At 45.3% G+C, this 20,015-nt stretch overlaps 1 protein-coding gene across 1 annotated transcript in view; it reads right to left on the reverse strand.

Moving 5' to 3' along the window:
• LOC125459123 (AP-2 complex subunit alpha-2-like) overlaps positions 1-16,765 on the reverse strand; it is a 97,740-nt gene extending 80,975 nt beyond the window's left edge. Inside the window, exons 1-4 of the mRNA XM_048545060.1 lie at positions 16,660-16,765; positions 5,967-6,035; positions 4,275-4,417; positions 1,145-1,338 (exon numbers count right to left, since the gene is read on the reverse strand). Coding sequence (XP_048401017.1) covers positions 1,145-1,338; positions 4,275-4,417; positions 5,967-6,035; positions 16,660-16,726 — 473 coding nt within the window. The 5' untranslated portion in view covers positions 16,727-16,765. The remainder of the gene's footprint in view (positions 1-1,144; positions 1,339-4,274; positions 4,418-5,966; positions 6,036-16,659) is intronic.
• Between the last annotated feature and the right edge of the window lie 3,250 nt (positions 16,766-20,015).

Raw genomic sequence — 20,015 nt, forward strand, 5'->3', positions numbered from 1 at the left:
CAAGACTACCCACCATGTTAGACCGAATCATATGAATTCAGAGCGGGACAGAACAAAAGCGCTTCAAAAGACACTAGGCAGCACTGATGATGTCACCTAGAAGGAAGGCGAAATGTTTGTATGAAAACGAGTCAGCTCAGCAAACCACACAACAAGTCAAGCCACAACCCGAGCTACAAATCTTCGTTAAAACATTAAACGTCATCCATGTCCTCCTGTTTGGTGAATATCAATACAAAGTACTCATTAAGGACCTCATCCATATCCTCTAGTTTGATAGAAAAATTCTCTCCTCTGTCCTGGAGTGAACCTGCTCTTTCCCTAGTTACGTTCTAACTCCAATATGTAAAATATATGTGTAAAATGCCTTGGGATTTTCCTTAATCCAACTTGCCAAGGACATTTCATGCCCCTTTTAGCCATTCTACAACCACAACCATCTTCCTATGTGCAGGTATGATTCCAATGAGTGGACAGCTTCCCTGATTCCCATTGACTCCATTTTTATTACTAACACAAACAATCATTCTCACCTCACATCTTTAGCTCAGCCATATAGACCAGCAAGTTATGGGTACAGTCTCTTCATAGCAACACCTTACTGGGGAATCATGTGGAGCCACAATTAGTCTTACTACACTATGATAGCACTATAACAGGGAAGAGGCATTCCCAATTCTGATCACTTGCCAGTGTTTCCCACGGAAGAGAAAATAATGCAGTGAGCACAAGAACTACTACAGGACTGATCTTGGCGGTGCCTCTTTCGTCAGCAATCACTGACAATATCTGGCCTCATACATAAAAGTCCAACTGCAAATCAACTGGTGTCTGTGGAATCCTAATGCAGCATACACTGAAGATGATGAGACTAAAGACTTAGCTAAACATAACCATTTTTTTGAAACTCAAAGTTTTCAGAAAAAAATAAGTGAAGCAATGCATGACTAAATATTCCAGGTAACAGACTACCACTTCTTTTTGATTCTGTTTAAGGCAATATGCGCACACAAAATAAAATCAATGATAAGGCAAGGCAGGTATCTGGATCAATACACTGTGATAGCACTGTTGCAAAATATTATACACAGGGTACAAAATCTGCTCTTTTAAAAATGCAATTTATTTTCACATTGGCACTTACCCAGCAACCAGAATTTTAGGAATTTCACTAGCAAAAGCTTCTGCCATCTCCCTGCTTCCAACATTTGCGATGCAGTGTAGGGCCAGGCCCATGAAGGTAGGGTTACGGCTGGCCAGGTCATTCCTGAGAGCATTGTTTATTAAATGCATCAACTCACTGTTTGAATTCACTAAGACCGAGATAAAAAGGTAGCCCTGCAATTATTTAAAAGACAGTTAGAGAAAGGATACATTAAGTTCAGAACCGGTTTATTAGCATCTGACACTGTCAGCTTGATCATTATACTCTGGCATGTCTCAAACTCACTGGCGCTGAGCTAGGGGTATTTAAATCCATCCTGTAGTCTTCACAAAGGCATTAAGCAGGAACATTGGATGGATGATCATTACTCACCAAAGAATGAGGAGCCTGTCACTCAGATTCAACAACAGATTAATGATAATTAATTTAATCTGATATTAAAAGACTAATTTGTTCTATTCACTGGTCGATGTCATGCTGCTTGCTCACTGGGAGTAAGTGGATGCCCTGCATGGTTACATGTAATTCAAAGTTTTGCCATTATTTATAAAATTGCAATTTGAATTATTCTAAGCACTGTATGAGTGTTAAAGACTGCTTAAGGCTAAGTTCAGACAAAATGTTCACAATCTCCATGGCTTTTATTAAAAGCTCATTTATCTGTCATTTTACTTCTTGTGTTCCAGGCCCAGAATATAAAGTCAAAAGGGAGCAGTGGGGAGTTGGAGAGCCATACTGAGATGGTGAATCTGGGTCTTCGCAACAACAGGGAGAGTTCAGAAAGCTGGGAAGGGATTCCCATCTATGTGAATCCAGGTTTATGGTTCTTGGAAGACTGGCATAGGTGCACATGCAGAGGAGAAAGGTTTAGGGATCTGGTATAGTTGTAGAAACTCCTGGGGCATAATATGAAAGGAGGCATGATCACAGATTTCAGGAGAACTACGAGGAGAACTCCCTGCATAATTGTGATGGGTGGTATCGAAAAAGGATGATCAGGTTGAGGCAGGGGGTGAAATGCAGAAGGGTGAAGGTTGATGATTGTGAAATACAGATTTGTGAATTACTGAGTGTGAGAGAGAGAATGACAAGACAGAGAGTGTTAGAGTTCTTGAATTAAGGACAGGCTAAGGGAGCAGCAGGTGACAGCAAAAGACACTGTCGGGGAGTGGGAGCACAGATTTGGACAGAACATCTCAGGAGCACAAGTCATTATTAGCACAAACAGGCATCAACAATCACACAAGATAACAAAGTGTGAAGCTGGATGAACACAGCAGGCCAAGCAGCATCTCAGGAGCACAAAAGCTAACATTTCAGGCCTAGACCCTTCATCAGAGAGGGTCTAGGCCCGAAACGTCAGCTTTTGTGCTCCTGAGATGCTGCTTGGCCTGCTGTGTTCATCCAGCTTCACATTTTGTTATCTTGGATTCTCCAGCATCTGCAGTTCCCATTATCTCTGATCAACAATCATCCCACATGTTTCCATTAACCCAGGCTAAAACCTCTCCGACATTTATGTTATCACAATTGGAAAAAAACAGCAAAAAAAATCACAGAATGCTGGAGCACAGGATACGTTCAACTGGCTGGGTCAATGCCAGCTTGTTTCAATACTCTCTCAATTAGTGTCACCCACTTTCACCCTGTAGCTTTATAAATGCTTTCTTCTCAGCTAATAATCCAATGCCCTCTGAAAACTATGACTGATTCCACTCTCAGGTCACGCAATCTCGATCTTAAACATTTGCTGCAGAAGAAAATTTTCCTTCTATCACCTCTTGTTATTCAGCATATGATTTGAAAATTCCTGCCTGCAGGACCTCATTCTCCTCTCTGTCTACAAAGCAGTCAGGAGGATGGTCCACGAGAGCTGCAGAATCAGTCTGATTTCTGTTTGTAAAAGCTTTTTATGCACAAGGGTTATGCTAAATGGGCAACACTTGTTTATAGGATTGCTAGTCTTCATTCAACAACCTAACAAGGGAACCGGATTTGTAATTCAGAGGATGAGGTACTCAGCCTTCCAACAGACACCACAGGGAGTGAGGTTGTTAATAAAGAAATGCAGTCGATGGAGCGTAATTGTGGACACAGGGACGGTTTAAAGCGTGTATACTTCAATGCCAGAAGTATCATAAATAAGGCGGATGAACTTACAGCATGGGTCAGTGCTTGGAACTACGATATTTAAGAATAAAAATAGAATCCTTACAGTGTGGAAGCAGGCCCTTCAGCCCAACAACGTCACACTGGCTCTCAAGAGCATCCCACACAGACCCATCCTTCTATAACCCACCTAATCCATCCATCCCAGCCTCATTAGTGGCATATAAGTGGCTATTAGATAGACATATGGATGATAGTATAAAAGGTACTGGTGGAGGTTAGGCAGTCCTTCGGTTTAAGGTAAAAGTTTGACACAACATCGCTGGCCAAAGGGCCTGTAATGTGCCGTACTGTTCAATGTTCTACATTCTATGTTCTAACCCAGCACATTGATTGCACCAAGAAGCTCACGTGATTATACGTCAGTATCACCATTGTCTTACCACCTTGACCTTTCTGGAGATAATGGGAACTGCAGATGCTGGAGATTCCAAGATAATAAAATGTGAGGCTGGATGAACACAGCAGGCCAAGCAGCATCTCAGGAGCACAAAAGCTCCAAGATAATAAAATGTGAGGCTGGATGAACACAGCAGGCCAAGCAGCATCTCAGGAGCACAAAAGCTTTTGTGCTCCTGAGATGCTGCTTGGCCTGCTGTGTTCATCCAGCCTCACATTTTATTATCTTGACCTTTCTGGATGTGGTTTTGGACTTGCAAGAGCCTAACACAAGTCCACATTGTCACAAAGTGAACAGGCAGAAAAAGAACATACATTCCCCTGTGAATCCACAGGATATCAGAAATCTAAGCAACAGGAATAATCATAACCAAGCATGCCCACACAAAATGCCACCTTGTACTTGTCAAGGTACAAATTCCCTGCCAAACACTACCAATCAGTGCCATGCTTTTCAAAGACAGTGTTTCAGTTGTGCTTACTATTATTATGATGATAATCTGTTTGACCAAAATAAGGCAGTGACTGCTGTCCCACTTACAATTTGCTTCTCTGTATATTTATTCGAACTGAGCAGGTTAACTGCCTCCATGTGACCAAAATCAATGTCATGGCCAAGGAGGAAGATGAACAGAAGTTTGCAGATATATTTTTTCTTGCTGTAGCCATCCAATGTTTTGTCACCTAGAAATCAAAACAAGGAACATTTCTTAAACAGGTCATTTTGAAATGTATTCACTTCCCACACAAAACAATGCCTGCAATACATGAGGAAAATGTAAATGTGGTACTCTGACTGACCTGACTATAAAATGCACATAAAAATGGAGAAGAAATATAAATTATACAAGTCCTATACACCAGGACTGCACAACTTCCAGCAGGAGCCCCTTACACCAGATGGCCACTGCAACAACACACTGACCTTTACCTACAAACACGTTCCAAACCTCTACAGAGCAGAAAGAACCAGACTGGCAGCACATCGGGCAGGTTCCCAGTGAAGAAATGCAAATTCCGTAGGTAGTTGCAGCAAAGTGAAAACCCGCAGGCAAGAGTTCCCAAAGCCTCTTAAGCCTTCATCATATGTATTCCCTCACGAGTAGTGTCTCATACACTTTACTCACCCTCATCCTCACACCAACAGCGTCTCATACAAGATAATAAAGTGTGAAGCTGGATGAACACAGCAGGCCAAGCAGCATCTCAGGAGCAAAAAAGCTGACATTTTGGGCCGAGACCCTTCATCAGAGAGGGGGACGGGGGGAGGGTTCTGGAATAAATAGGGAGAGGGGGGAGGCGGACCGAAGATGGAAAGAAAAGAAGATAGATGGAGAGGAGAGTATAGGTGGGGAGGTAGGGAGGGGATAGGTCAGTCCAGGGAAGATGGACAGGTCAAGGAGGTGGGATGAGGTTAGTAGGTAGGAAATGGAGGTGCGGCTTGAGGTGGGAGGAAGGGATGGGTAAGAGGAAGAACAGGTTAGGGAGGCAACGACAGGCTGGGCTGGTTTTGGGATGCAGTGGGGGGGAGGGGATGAGCAGGGCTGGTTGTGTGATGCCGTGGGGGGAGGGGACGAACTGGGCTGGTTTTGGGATGCGGTGGGGGAAGGGGAGATTTTGAAGCTTGCGAAGTCCACATTGATACCATTGGGCTGCAGGGTTCCCAAGCGGAATATGAGTTGCTGCTCCTGCAACCTTCAGGTGGCATCATTGTGGCACTGCAGGAGGCCCATGATGGACATGTCATCTCAAGAATGGGAGGGGGAGTTGAAATGGTTCGCAACAGGGAGGTGCAGTTGTTTATTGCGAACCGAGCGGAGGTGTTCTGCAAAGCGGTCCCCAAGCCTCCACTTGGTTTCCCCAATGTAGAGGAAGCCACACCGGGTACAATGGATACAGCATACCACATTGGCAGATGTGCAGGTGAACCTCTGCTTAATATGGAAAGTCATCTTGGGGCCTGGGATGGGGGTGAGAGAGGAGGTGTGGGGGCAAGTGTAGCACTTCCTGCGGTTGCAGGGTAAGTCAACATAGAGAATTTGCAGGGGCAAACACACTGGAGGGGATTAGGACCACTTTTGGCACAAAGCAAATTTATGGAAAAAAAATCAGTAATTTTCCAGGAGACTTTTCTTTCCCTTGTGCTAGTTCCAATTTGGACTCTTGTTTTTGAAGTACCTGGTGCATTACCATAGTCTTTATGCTGCTATCATCCTCTGCTCTGGACGCTTACCTTTAAACTTGGACCGGATGTTTGCCAATTCTTTGTTAATTCGTTTTATTTCCGCTTCTTTGCTTTTGCCTGTGAAGAAGAATACAAGGCTAAGTATTTGTTCAAGAGGAATGTACACGATGAAACTTCAATACAAACACTACTTTCCTGAGTTTCATGGGCACATGTGAAAGATCTGCAGAGTTAAGGTTGAACACAATGCTTGGGGTTGGGGAAGAGATTTCATCTTAAACCTTTGATTCTGTTGTCCATCTGCTGCTCCTAATGCTCTCATACTGTTACTAATCAAAGATTGAATAACTAGTGATTGTGCACACTGCCATATGTTCTTTCTGGAAGAAGTTTCTATCTTTCTATTCTACCTATCAAGGTCTTGTGTCGATGGCAAAGCACTAAGCAGAGCAACGAATTAGCTGCCAACTCTGCTTCTACAATAAACAGCAAGTGCCTGGCCATCCTTCAGTAGCTCTCTATGCTGCTGGCAATGTTCAGGCCGGTCATTTGGGCTGGACACTTCAATTGCATCATCCACATGGCTAGCTGATCCAGACGGGCTGACAACAAACTGGACACCACGCCCAGATTCCTGCTTAGTCTCTCCTGCCTCATTTGTGCCTTCCGCTGAGACCACCAAGAAGGGTGTGAGCCTGAGAGGGGTGACAATTCAGAACAGCAGAGGCTTACAGGTCAAAGCCTCCCTGTACATTCATGATGTCACCACTTTCTGTTTGGATCCGTTGTCAGTGCATAGGCTCATCAACGTCTGCAACCAGTTCAAACTACACTTGGAAGCCAAGGTAAATTGAGGTAAGAGCAAGACCATGTTCTTTAGGAACTGGACTAAAGAAATCTTTACACCCTTCACCATCAGGTCAGATTATCTGATTGTACTGTGAATACAGTTCAGAAGGGCCTGAATATGCATAACAACCTGGGACAGTATTACCAAGGTGAGGCAGATTTCTGGGCAGATGGGAGCACCGCTCTGTCTCCACTGCAGGTAAAAAACCTGGTCATCAGGTATGAGGTGTGCTTAGTGTTGTACACGGTGCAGGTCTGGCTTACTCACTGAAACCGCACACTGCGCTTACTCGAGCTATCATCCACATCACCTGAAGTTCAAAGATGGACCATGTCCGCAAGGACATTGTGTACAAACCTCTGGATAAAAGGCGGAGGAAGACATATTCATCCCCATTTAAGTGTGGGTGCTTCGAGAAGTGCAGAGCCCCTCAGTACACAAACATTAAATGCCACTACGTGCTGAGGTTCGACGCGTCCCAGGTATTTGCTTAAATTTCCCCACACTATCACTGTCCCCAAAGGGGGACCAGTAGTAATGCTCATACTCTCCCAAATCACCGATGGCTGTGTGTATCTATAGTGATACAGTAAAAAGACACCATTGTGCAAAGACTTTATTCTATATTTTCCACCACCAGGAAAATATCCATGTGGCGAGTGAAACAAGAACTAACAAAGCCTGATAATGGCAATCTATCGCCAGTGTTACAAAGGACAGGTCTGGTCTTGTTTTCACATAAAACAGCTAACCTTAGACAGATAATCAGCATTCAACAGTGAAATTGGTTACCAATTTCTAATTACCTTCCTCTCCCCCTTCCAGTTGTACATGAGGATTATGAAACCTTTCCTCATGGATTTGGACATGCTACCTGCCTTAAGCAGACTGTCACACACCTACAGTAGGTCCTGGCCAATCACGTCCCACAGAGCTGAATACAACTTGGCCAGTAAGTTAACAAAGTGTGGAGCTGGATGAACACAGCAGGCCAAGCAGCATCTCAGGACCACAAAAAGCTGACGTTTCGGGCCTAGACCCTTCATCAAAGAGGGGGATGGGGGGAGGGAACTGGAATAAATAGGGAGAGAAGGGGAGGCGGACCGAAGATGGAGAGAAAAGAAGATGGGTAGACAAGAGAGTTGCAGTGGGAGAGATTCCCTGAGGTTGGTCCGGAGGGAGGAGGGTAACTTCTTCAGGTTAGGCATCCCTGGAAGAGGCTTCGCAGTGAGGTTAAAATTGTGTCAGTGATAATGGGAACTGCAGATGCTGGAGAATCCAAGATAATAAAATGTGGAGCTGGATGAACACAGCAGGCCAAGCAGCTCCTCGATGAAGGGTCTAGGCCCGAAACATCAGCTTTTGTGCTCCTGAGATACTGCTTAGCCTGCTGTGTTCATCCAGCTCCACACTTTGTTATCTTGGATTCTCCAGTTCCCATTATCACTGATACAATGTTAACCACATTGCGAAGCCTCTTCCAGGGATGCCTAACCTGAAGAAGTTACCCTCCTCCCTCCGGACCAACCTCAGGGAATCTCTCTCCCACTGCAACTCTCTTGTCTACCTATCTTCTTTTCTCTCCATCTTCGGTCCACCTCCCCCTCTCCCTATTTATTCCAGTTCCCTCTCCCCATCCCCCTCTCTGAAGGGTCTAGGCCCGAAACGTCAGCTTTTGTGCTCCTGAGATGCTGCTTGGCCTGCTGTGTTCATCCAGCTCCACCGTTTGTTATCTTGGATTCTCCATCATCTGCAGTTCCCATTATCATTGGCCAGTAAGTTGTCGCTTCCAGGAATTTTATTATTTTCTCAGGACCCGAGGGCCTTGGTCAGCTCACTCAGAGATAATGGCTAGTCCAACCTCTCTCTCATGCTGTTGTTTAAAACCTCCATGAAAGAGGATAGCAACGACTGTCTGTGGGCTTCGTGTCATACAGTTGGCAGAAAAGAATTTGCTGCTCCTCAGGATGTCAGACTGAAACAACGTTAACAAGCCATCTTCTTCATTCAGGCTGCTTTGCAACTTCTGGAAGAAAAAACACAAGCATATGTCATGCTACTCCAGGGTGCAGACCCTGGCCCAGAAGATTATCTTGACCATCTTATCACCAAGGCAAAAAGCGAGGCTTGCTGGCTGTTCACCTCTGAGATCCTCCGTGACATCGACCCCCATCATCTGCAATAGCAGCAGGGTCTAATGCTTTTTCTGGAGTTTGGGCAGTTTTCCCCATCTCTCTCTTGCCTCGGAATACCTTTGAGGACAAAGAACCTTTTGATGTTCCCCACTAGTTCACAGTTCGTCAACCTATGTAATCCCTTTTGAACTTCTCAATGTTTTCTGAGGTCAACAGTTTCACATTCAGCTTCCATGTTCCCTTGCTGGCCAGATGGTCATTCTGTAGGTGACAGTTGCCAGCAGGAGGCAGTGGTCATTAAGGAACATTGTGTCCTGCATGTTATTGGTCAAGCCAATCAGGAAATTGATCTTTGAGCCTGACAGACCAGTCAGGCCACAATCCGGTGTCTCCATGCTGCACTCCATGTGCATGGGTACTAAAGATGCCATGCAGCTTGGCAACCTTAACTGCTCCCATCAGGAATCTGGATGCAGCGTCCGGTTTGTTGTCAGGCCCTCCGGATTGTCCATCTTCATTAATGATGCAGCTGAAGTCTCTGGCCAGAATGACCAGCCTAGACGTCATCAGCAACTGTGGGAGCTGCTGCAGGACAGCCAGCCGCTGACTCTTTACCACCTGGGTGTACATGTTAATTAGTTTCAAGGGAGCCTTACTCTTGGGAGCAGGAAGGCATCCACCCACCATCTCCTTAACTGTGGAAATGGTGAATGTGCCTCCGCTCATCTGAATGCCATTCCTCAGGCCTGCGTAATCGTTCCCCATTCCCGCCCAAATCAAAGGACCATAGGCCCATAAGTTCACCCATTTCCTGTAGCTGCTGAGGTGTATTATCCCGCGCTCCTGCAGAAACAGAAGGTCTGCTTTGACTTTGGCCAGGTAACCCAACATGGAAACACAGCATGGAGTGGATTTAACACCATGCACATCAATACTGGCAATTTTAAAACCCGTTATGAGAGTTTACAGAATTACCCATAGACCCAATGTCCATTCACCCGCAGTCTTGAAACTGGGGGACTCCCCTCATCCCTGCAGTGTGGGCAAATTGCTGGAAACTCTCAGCAGTGAGGTAGCCACCCTGTTCTTCCCTAGGGGTTTGCCTTGATCCGGTGTTGTTGCAAGAGAAAGAAGCTACGAAGGTCCAATTCCGAGTCCAACAAAAAGACTGGGGTGCTCTACTCCTTATTTGCTCTGCAGCAAGTTGCCCAGCGCTATATTGTAGCGAGTACCTCTTGATTCCCAGCAGCTACAGCTTGAGTTTCACCAGGCCCCTCACAACATCCAGTATTTCAGGGCTGGGAGGTGCTCTTCTCCCTCTTGCTCACCCTCGTGATGCTGAGCCTGTTTTTTTTTTGTTGGTGGCCGACCTTCTCCACGTCTTCATCATCAGAGGAGCTGCTGGTATGTCCATCATGCAGCTTCCTCTTACTGTTCTGCTGTGGAACCAGCAGGCCCAAAGTGTTTCCTCTTTCCAGTTGTTCCTCACTGGTATCCATTCCCCCGCCTTCTTCACTTCCTCCTCCTCCATTGACTCTGTCTGTTCAAGTGGAAGTCCCTGCTGTTCATTTCTATGACTTTATGACTCCTCTCCAGCCTGTCTCTCCTTTTGGTGCCCCTCATTTTAGTTTTCTTGCTGGAGGGTGGCACTTTACACCCTTTCAGGGTCCAGAGTTCTCCGGCCATCTGAGAATACATGGCACACTGTCACCCACAAACCACCCTCTACCCGCAACATCTTAGACAGGCTGTGTACAGGTGGCCTGCTTCCCTACACCAGTTGGAGCTCTGGAACTCCAGCAATCCTTATCAGGTGCCCCTCCCATTGGCAGTTCCTATGAAGGGTCACTTCGCAATCTGCTGCCATGTGCCCTGATCTCCCACAGGTTCAGCACACTCTCCGCATATGTCAGGTATCCTCAGATCCCTCTGACCGCGTAGCTGGAAGGCAGGCAGAGGATGTTCCTGCTAGCGGTCACCTTCAGGATCACCTAGACTTGCTGCTTGCTGGTCCAGATTCCAAAAGGATCCGCTAGGTGGGTGCTGCCTCCTTCTAGCTGTGCATACATAGAATCATAGAATTTCTACAGTGTGAAAGCAGACTATTCAACCCATCAAATCCACACTGAACCCCCAAATAGCATCTGACCCAGACCCACCCCTACCCTATTCCTGCATCCCCACCCTAGACACTGTGGGCCATTTAGCACAACTAATCCACCTTACCTGCACACCTTTAGACTGTGGGAGGAAACCAGAGCAGTCAGAGGAAACCCATGTGGACACAGGAAGAATGTGCCAACTCCACGCAGACAGTCGCCTAAGGCTGAATCGAACCTGGTGCTGTGAGGCTGCAGTGCTAACCACTGACCCGCTGTGCCGCGCATCTCAAATCTTCCAGTCTCTCAGAATCCCTACAGCGCAGGATTGGTAGGTTAGGACATCTGCTGCTGGGATGTGGGGGTTATACATATGGATTCTAACAACCTGGCTCCTCCAGGCCTTTTTAATTTCAAAAATATACTTTATTCATAAAAAAATCCTTATACATACTTAGTCACAAATGAAGTTTGGTTCTGTATAGTAGCGTATCAGGGAAACAAACAAACGTAGGAGCTGACTCTGTCCAACACACAAACCAAGGGCATCTCTTACTTGAACAAAATTATATTTACATGCATTTCAGCACCAGGAAGGTCCAATAACTGTATGGACCTGTATTTAACTTTGACAGAAGGGCCTCAGACAGTGGTCTTTCCCCACTGCACCTTGGCAGCAACTGCCCTAAGCTTTAGTGCATCCCTCAGCATTAAGTCCTAGAAGCTTGCAAAGTACCAGTCTGCAACATTCAGTCGGGGTCAAATCCTTTACCTGGTTCCTCCAGGTAATTAAGTGAATTCCATCCCAATCACGACTTAACAGCATAAGATATAGGAGCACAAATGTTCAGCCCATCAAATCTGCTCCAAAATTCAGTGAGGGTGGTAGTGTAAGGGTGTTTGTGTGACCACAGCCTGATGTGCAGTGGTATAACACAATAAGTGCTGGGTCCTTTATTGTTTGTGATCTTCTTAAATGATAGTGATGAAAATGTCAGGGGGGTGAAAAAAAGTTTTTGGATGAGACGAGAAATGGCCAGTGATTGAGTGAGGTGGGAAGTTTTAGGTTAAAGGAGGATATAAATGAATTGGTCAGATGGGCAGATCAGTAGCAGGTGGAAGTTGACCCTAACAAATAAGAGGTGACGCATTTTGGAAGAAGTAACCAGACAAGGGAGTACTCAATGAATGGCAAGAGATTAGCACTGCACTATAGGAATGTGATTACACTGAATGGGGGAAGGGGATGTACGTGAGGATGCAGCAGTTTAACATAGAACATAGTATATAGAACAGTACAGCATGATGTTGGCCCACAATGTTGTGTCGAACTTTTACCCGAAACCTAAGGTCTATCTGACCTTCACCCATACCTTATACTATCATCCATATGCCTATCTAATAGCTGCTTAAATGCCCCTAAAGAGGCCTACTCCACTACCCTCTCCAGCAATGCATTCTACACCCCTACCACTCTCTGACGTCTCCCCAGTGTCTACCTCCACTCACTTTAAAACTATGCCCTCTCGTAATAGCTACAGCTATCCAAGGAAAATGTCTCTTGCAGTCCACTCTATCTAGTCTTCTGATCATTTTATACACCTCTCAAGTCACCTCTCATCCTTCATGATTCTAAAGAGAACAGCCCTAGTTTTCTCAATCTTACTTCACAAGACCTATCCTCCAATCCACACAATATCCTGGTAAATCTCCTCTGTATCTTTTCCAACGCTTCCACATCTTTTCTGTAATGAGAAGATCAGAATTAGACACAATACTCCAGATGTGGCTGAACCAAGCTTTTATTCAGCTGGAGCATAACTTCAGGGCTCTTGAACTCAGTCCCTCTGTTAATGAAAGCGAACACATCATAGGCCTTCTTAACAACTCTATCCACCTGGGTGGCAGCTTTCAGGGAACTGTGGACATGAACCCCGTGATCCCTCTGCTCCTTCACACTGCCAGGAATCTTTCTGTTAACCCTGTATTCTGCTTTCAAGTTTGTCCTACCAAAATGAATCACCGCACACGTTTCAGGGTGAAACTCCATCTGCCACTTCTCAGCCCAGCTCCGCATCCTATCAATAGAACAGCCTAGAACAGCCCTATGCACTATCCACAACTCGACACACCTTTGTATCGTTCGTCAACTTACTAATCCACCCTTCCACTCCTACATCCAAATCATTCACAAAAATCACAAATAGAAGAGGACCCAGAACAGATCCTTATGGGACATCACTCATAACTGAGCACCATGTTGAATATTTTCCATCCACCGCCACCCTTTGGCTTCTAAGGGTCAGCCAATTCTGAATCCAATCTGCCACATTTACCCCTATCCCATGCTTCCTTACTTTCTGTATGAGCCTACCATGGGGAACCTCATCAAACGCCTTACTTAAATCCATGTACACCACATCTGCTGTTCTACCTTCATCCACGTGTTTGGTCACCTCTTCAAAGAAGTCAATAAGGTTTGTAAGGCATGATCTACCCATCAAAAATCCATGCTGACAATCACGGATCAAACTGTTCCTATCCAAGTGATCATAAATCCTATCTCTGAGCCCTTTCCAATAATTTGCCCACCACTGGTGTAAGACTAATTGGTCTGCAATTTCTGCGGTTATCCCGATGCCCTTTTTTGAACAAGGGAATGACGTTTGCCTCTCTCCAATCTTCCAGCACTATACCCATGGACAGTGAAGACAAAAGACCATCGCCAAAGATCCTGCAATCTCTTCCCTCACTTCCCATAGAATCCTTGAATAAATCCCATCAGTCCCAGGGGATGTATCTTCAAGTTCCTCAAAATTTCTAGTACATCTTCCTTACTAACAACCACCTCCTCTAGCCTACCAGCCTGTTTCACACGGTACTCCTTTACAACTAGGTCCCTCTCGCTTGTGAATACCAAAGAAAAGTATTCATTAAGGGCCTCTCCTTTCTCTTTAAACTCTGTTTACAAATTCCCTCTCCAATCCTTTAATCAGCCCTACCCTTTCTCTGGTCATTCCCTTCTTCCTCACGTACGTGTAAAAAGCCTTGGAGTTTTCCTTGATGCTATCTGCCAAGGTTTTCTCATGCTCCCTCATAGCTCTCCTAAGCCTTTTCTTCAGCTCCTTTCTGGCTAACTTGTATCCCTCTAGAGCCTTTTCCGATCCTTGTTTCCTGAACCTTTTATAAGCATCCTTCTTCCTCTTACATAGAACATAGAACATAGAACATAGAACATTACAGCACAGTACAGGCCCGTCGGCCCTCAATGTTGTGCCGACCTGTCATACCGATCTCAAGCCCATCTAACCTACACTATTCCATGTACGTCCATATGCTTATCCAATGATGACTTAAATGTACTTAAAGTTGGCGAATCTACTACCATTGCAGGCAAAGCGCTCCATTCCCTTACTACTCTCTGAGTAAAGAAACTACCTCTGACATCTGTCCTATATCTTTCACCCCTCAATTTAAAGCTATGCCCCCTCGTGCTCACCATCACCACCCTAGGAAAAAGGCTCTCCCTATCCACTGTATCTAACGCTCTGATTATTTTATATGTTTCAATTAAGTCACCTCTCAACCTTCTTCTCTCTAATGAAAACAGCCTCAAGTCCCTCAGCCTTTCCTCGTAAGACGTTCCCTCCATACCAGGCAACATCCTAGTAAATCTCCTCTGCACCCTTTCCAAAGCTTCCACATCCTTCTTATAATGCGGTGACCAGAACTGTACACAATACTCCAAGTGCGACCGCACCAGAGTTTTGTACAGCTTCACCATAACCTCTTGGTTCCGGAACTCGATCCCTCTATGAATAAAAGCTAAAACACTGTATGCCTTCTTAACAGCCCTGTCAACCTGGGTGGCAATTAACCAATCGTTCGAACTCTCTTGAGAATCAAGGCTCCTTCACTCAACCGCATCTTCCCCGCTGCTTGGGACAAACATTTAGAGCACGTGCAGTATGCATTCCTTAAACAATTTGAATAGTGCTCTTCCCTGACAGCATCTGTTCCCATTTTATGTTATCCAGTTCTTGCTTAACAGAATTGTAATTACCGTTCCCCCAATTATAAACCTTACCCTGCTGTGTGCACCTATCCTTTTCCATGTCTATTGTAAAAGTAACAGTTATGATCACTACTGCTAAAATGCTCTCCTATCAACAGGTCTAACACTTGGCCCGGTTCATTGCCAAGCACCAAATCCAAAGTGGCCTCTGATCATGTTGGTCTATCCACATACTGTGTCAGGAATCCTTCCTGAATGCACTGGACAAAATCCACTCCATCTAAACTATTACAACTAAAATGTTTCCAATCAATATTTGGAAAGTTGAAGTCACGCATGATTACAACTGTGATTTCTGCACCTTTCCAGTATCTGCCTCCCAATCCACTCTTCCAATTTTCTGCAACTATTAGGGGGGTCTGTAAAATACTCCCAACAAAGTGACTGTTCCTTTCTTATTCTGGACCTGAACCCAAACTGACTCTGTACGCATATCATTCTCGGTCATTTAGCTATGAAAAGACATCGAATAGACTCAAGTTGTTTACTTGAGAGCAAAGAAGGCTGAGATGGAGGTGTACAAGATTATGAAAGGCATAGATTGGGTGAAGAGGACACAGCTCTTCCTCTTAGCCGAAGGACTTGCTACAAGAGGGCATAATTTTAAGGTGAAAAGCAAAATGGTATAAAGCGGATTTGAGGAAACCTTTTTCATCCAGAGGGCGGTGAGGATCTGGAATGCACTGCCTGGGACAGTAGCTGAAGCAAGAAACCTCACAAACCCTTAAAGTATTTGTTTGAACACTTAAAATGTTGTAACATTCAACATCGAAGGAAAATGTTAGAGTGTGGAACCAGTGAAGATTTACAATAGTTTGATTTTGTAAGTGCAGATTCAATGGGCTGGTGGGCCTCTTCTGTACTATATGATTCTATGTTCATGGCTGATCTGACAGTCTCCCGCTCCACTTGATTCCCATTACTGATTAAAAGTCTGTCTGTCTGTCTAAGCCTTAATGATCCAGCATTGACAGCTCTCTACAAGAAAGGATTCCAAAGATTCATAATCATCTAAGAAAAAAAATTCATCCCTGTCCTAAATGTGCGACCACTTATTCTGAAATGATGCAGACTCTCCCACAGGAGGAAGCAACCTTTCCACATCTACCCCGTCAAACGCCCTAATCAGGGCCAAGCTACTCATTCTCTCCAGTGCATCAACTAAGAGATCAGACTAGACAGCCATCAATGAGGTAAACAGAATTTTCTTTTATGCAGGAAAGGGCAAGAGCTAACCCTGAGGGTCGGAGGGTCAGTCAGACAGCTGACCCTGGATCTGGGGTGAGGGGGCGTCATGGGGAGCTGACTGCGGGAGTGGGGGCATCATGGGGGAGCTGACCCAGGAGGTGGGGGGTCATGCGGGAGCTGAGCCAGAAGGGGGAAGAGGTCATGGGGGAGCTGACCCTGGCGGGGGGGGGAAGGTCATAGGGGAGCTGACCCGGGAGGTGGGGGGTCATGAGGGAGCCGACCCGAGGGGTGGGGGCGGTCATGGCGGAGCTGAACCGGGGGAGGAGGGGTAGGAATGAAATGGAGAACGGGACCTTCCCGGTTGAACTGCCGATTCTGGGCCCCGGTCACTCACAGTTTCTGATGTCCGAGATGAAAACAGCAAGACCCCGCATCCCGTCTCCTCTCGACACGACCGGCATCTTCCCGAGATAACGGTCCCGCGGCTGGCACCGCCACGAACTCCCGGAAAGCGCGTGCCGGCTGCGCGGAAAGCCCGCGAATCACAAGAGGCCCCTCCCCCACCTCCCACTCCATTCCCTTCCACCTCACAAACCCCTCTCACCTCTCCTTTCCCCCTCAGAAACCCACTACGTCTCCTCAGCTCCACCCTAAAACACCCATTTCTCCCCAACTACCATATCATAACTCTGACCTGTCCTTTTTCCTTTCATCCGACCAAAATAGACAATCTCACACCCTTTTGTCCCAAAGCTGCCAAATCCTTGTCCACTCACTTCTCCAACTCCCTTTGAAGACTCTTGCTATGCTTCTCACAGCTGGCTTTCCTGTCTCTCCTTGTGTCATCAGCAAATTTACAGTGCAGTGCCCACAATCTCTTCATCCCAGTCATTATAAGTAGTTGAAGCTCAGAGCTGATTCCTGTGGCACACCACCTCCAGCCACTCAAGTTACGTTTTTCAACCTGAAAATGACCAATTTATCCTGAATGTTACCTGTACATTCTCTGAGCGGTCCATGAACTGAGAATTTGTAAATGCTTTTTGTAAGTCCCTCTGGTGCTGACTGCAGAGTTCTTAGGGAGTGTGCACAAAATAGCTTCTTTCCTGGTCTGCCCTTAACCAAAGCACTCTGTTAATTTCAAACAAACCATTCTTCTACAAGTCAATAACTTTAATTACACTGCGGTCCCTTTCTCTCCCCATAAGATTTAATTCAAAAGGACCTATTATATTATCCACAGTTTAACTGTATTCTAAATATTTCCCTTTGTGTTTGATGCTGAGATTATGCAGTTCAATTGTCTTTGAACCAGGCCAAGTAAGAGGCTGCTCATTTCCACCTCAAAAAGGCCTTTAAAACTTATTTTAGAAGTTATTTCTAAATTTATGGATTTTAAAACAGAAATGTTCTTTTAACAATTTGTTTTTCCTTAAAAATCTGCAGTATCACAACTGCACTGGCATGACTTTGTTCATCAATGTGGTTCAGGTTGGTGAACCACAATCTGAACATCCTAAGTGCACATGGCTTCCTGATAAGACTTGTCTCTTCTTCCCTTTCCCCTTTTCAGCAACTTCCTGTTCTACCTGTCCTCTGTTCATTCTTCATCAGTGACTGCCCTATGAAAAACTAAGATGTGCTTCAGCTCTTGCCAAACCAACCCCTGTGGATTTTAGCAACTTTAGAATGCAGCAAGCACCTGTGGAATTGCGACAGACAGAAGAAATTGACCAATTAACATGGAGGTAATTGGCGATCTCTTAAATAGAACTGGTGGTACAGGTCCTCCCTGTTACTGTGTGAGGTATAGAGGTGGTGTAAGCTGAAGCTCTAAAATGATGCCTGAAATTAAGTAAATCCACATTCATAAATGTGGCTTTAGTGCACTTAGGTATAGACAAAAAAAAATAGCTATATCAGCAATGCCCAGAACCCATGAAGGAATAAGGATTGGCATCTTGCAAGCTATGGCTGGTCACTAGTCACACCAGTGTGTGCACCAATGTGATGTCCATCGTGATTAACTTGGAGCTCAAAGTGAACTCTCAACAGTCAACAAGAAAGCTGCTAACAAACCCAGTTTCTTATGCATGATGTGCCTCCAGCAGAGTCAAGACTACTGGATCAGCAGGTTTTTGTCACCAGTGCAATCATGCTGGACTTTCAGACTCTGTTCCAAGACCAATTGTCTTCCTTTTGAACAAACAACAGCATCGTGTTCCAATTCATTGGCACATGCGTGGAAATCATGACAAGTTCACACTACTGGACCAAGTCCCACTTGGTCACTGTAATTTTAACCTTCCAGTCACCACTTCAGCTTAACATCTGGCTGTTCTATGAGAACAACCGAGATCCTCCTGGAATGCAAAGATAGCCGTTGATTTTTTTTCTATGCTGTGAATCATCGTATTAATTCCGACTCCCCTGCCTCTTCTGCCCTCATCTCCATTGACTAATCCAGGGAATTCATAGGCTCCTTTGTCACTAGGATTGAGATTGTCCTTTCAGCTCCCTCTAGTGATCCTCTCTTACATTAGACCGCCAAGCCAAACTGCTGTGAAGGATACCTGCTGTCCTAGCCCTGAGCTCAGATCTATCTCTAGTTTTTCCAACCATCTCCCCTCATGTCATTTCTCAGCTCATCCTGTCTATGAGTTCCCATCAAACTGCTAATCACACTGCTGAGTGCTGTGGGAGAGGGTTGGGCAATGGGAATATTACTGGACTTGTAATCTAGAGACCCAGGCTAATATCTTGGGGTTGGTGAAATTTAAACTAAATTAATAAGTACATTTGGAATTGTGGAGGGACAAAATTATAAAAAGTCGCAATAAAACCTCAAACAAAACTGAAATTGCTGGAAAAGCTCAGCAAATCTGGCAGCATCTGTGGAGAGAAATTAGAGTTAACATTTGAGGTTAAAAGGGTCACTTGACCCATAGTGTTGACTCTGATTTCTCTCCACAGATGCTGCCAGACCTGCTGAGCTTTTCGAGTGAAGTGGCAACAGGAATGCCAATACCGGTCGCGTGACTCCTCTAAGTGAGCGAGATGATTTAGTCCAGGGGACTGACTCTGAGCTGGCTGACCACAGTGTACTGTGCACAAGTAAATAAAGGGTGACTTGGTGATGGGATACTGGCTTCTGCGCAGTTACTTCAGTGGCAATGGGAGAAAACAGTACATGCCTGAAGAACATTCTTGGCGTTGGGATAAGCATCTCTGGCATCATGCCTTTATTTGAGAAACTTGACCATTCAATCCTGCTATAGAAGACAGCCCAGCACGTGGAAAGAATTCAGTATCTTTTCCAGGCAAATGACATTGGGGCAGGTGAAAAGCAATAAGCAATCCTTCTGTCTGCTTGCATTCAAACAGCATTTTTGGTTATAAAGGGCTTTCCCAGAGGCACCAGCCACTAAAACCTTCCAAAAGTTGACAGAGTTGGCTAAGGAATATTACAAACCCAAACTTCCTTGAATTGTGAGATGCTGTCAGTTTTGTTTAGCTGTTAGAGAACCATGGGAATCTGTATGGAGATTTATGACAAGGTTATGACGACTGATAGAGGCATGTGGTTTTGGGTAAACGCTGAATGAGATGCTGAGACACTGTTTGTCTAATGATGTAACCATGCAAAAGAGCTCACGAGCTGAAGCCCAACTTTACTTGAAACAGGCACTACAACTGGCTTTGTCATTAGAAAATGCAGCCATCGTATCAGCCTGTTCCGGCCCCACCAAG

Source organism: Stegostoma tigrinum, chromosome 17 (assembly GCF_030684315.1).
Source record: "Stegostoma tigrinum isolate sSteTig4 chromosome 17, sSteTig4.hap1, whole genome shotgun sequence".
Lineage (NCBI taxonomy): Eukaryota > Metazoa > Chordata > Chondrichthyes > Orectolobiformes > Stegostomatidae > Stegostoma > Stegostoma tigrinum.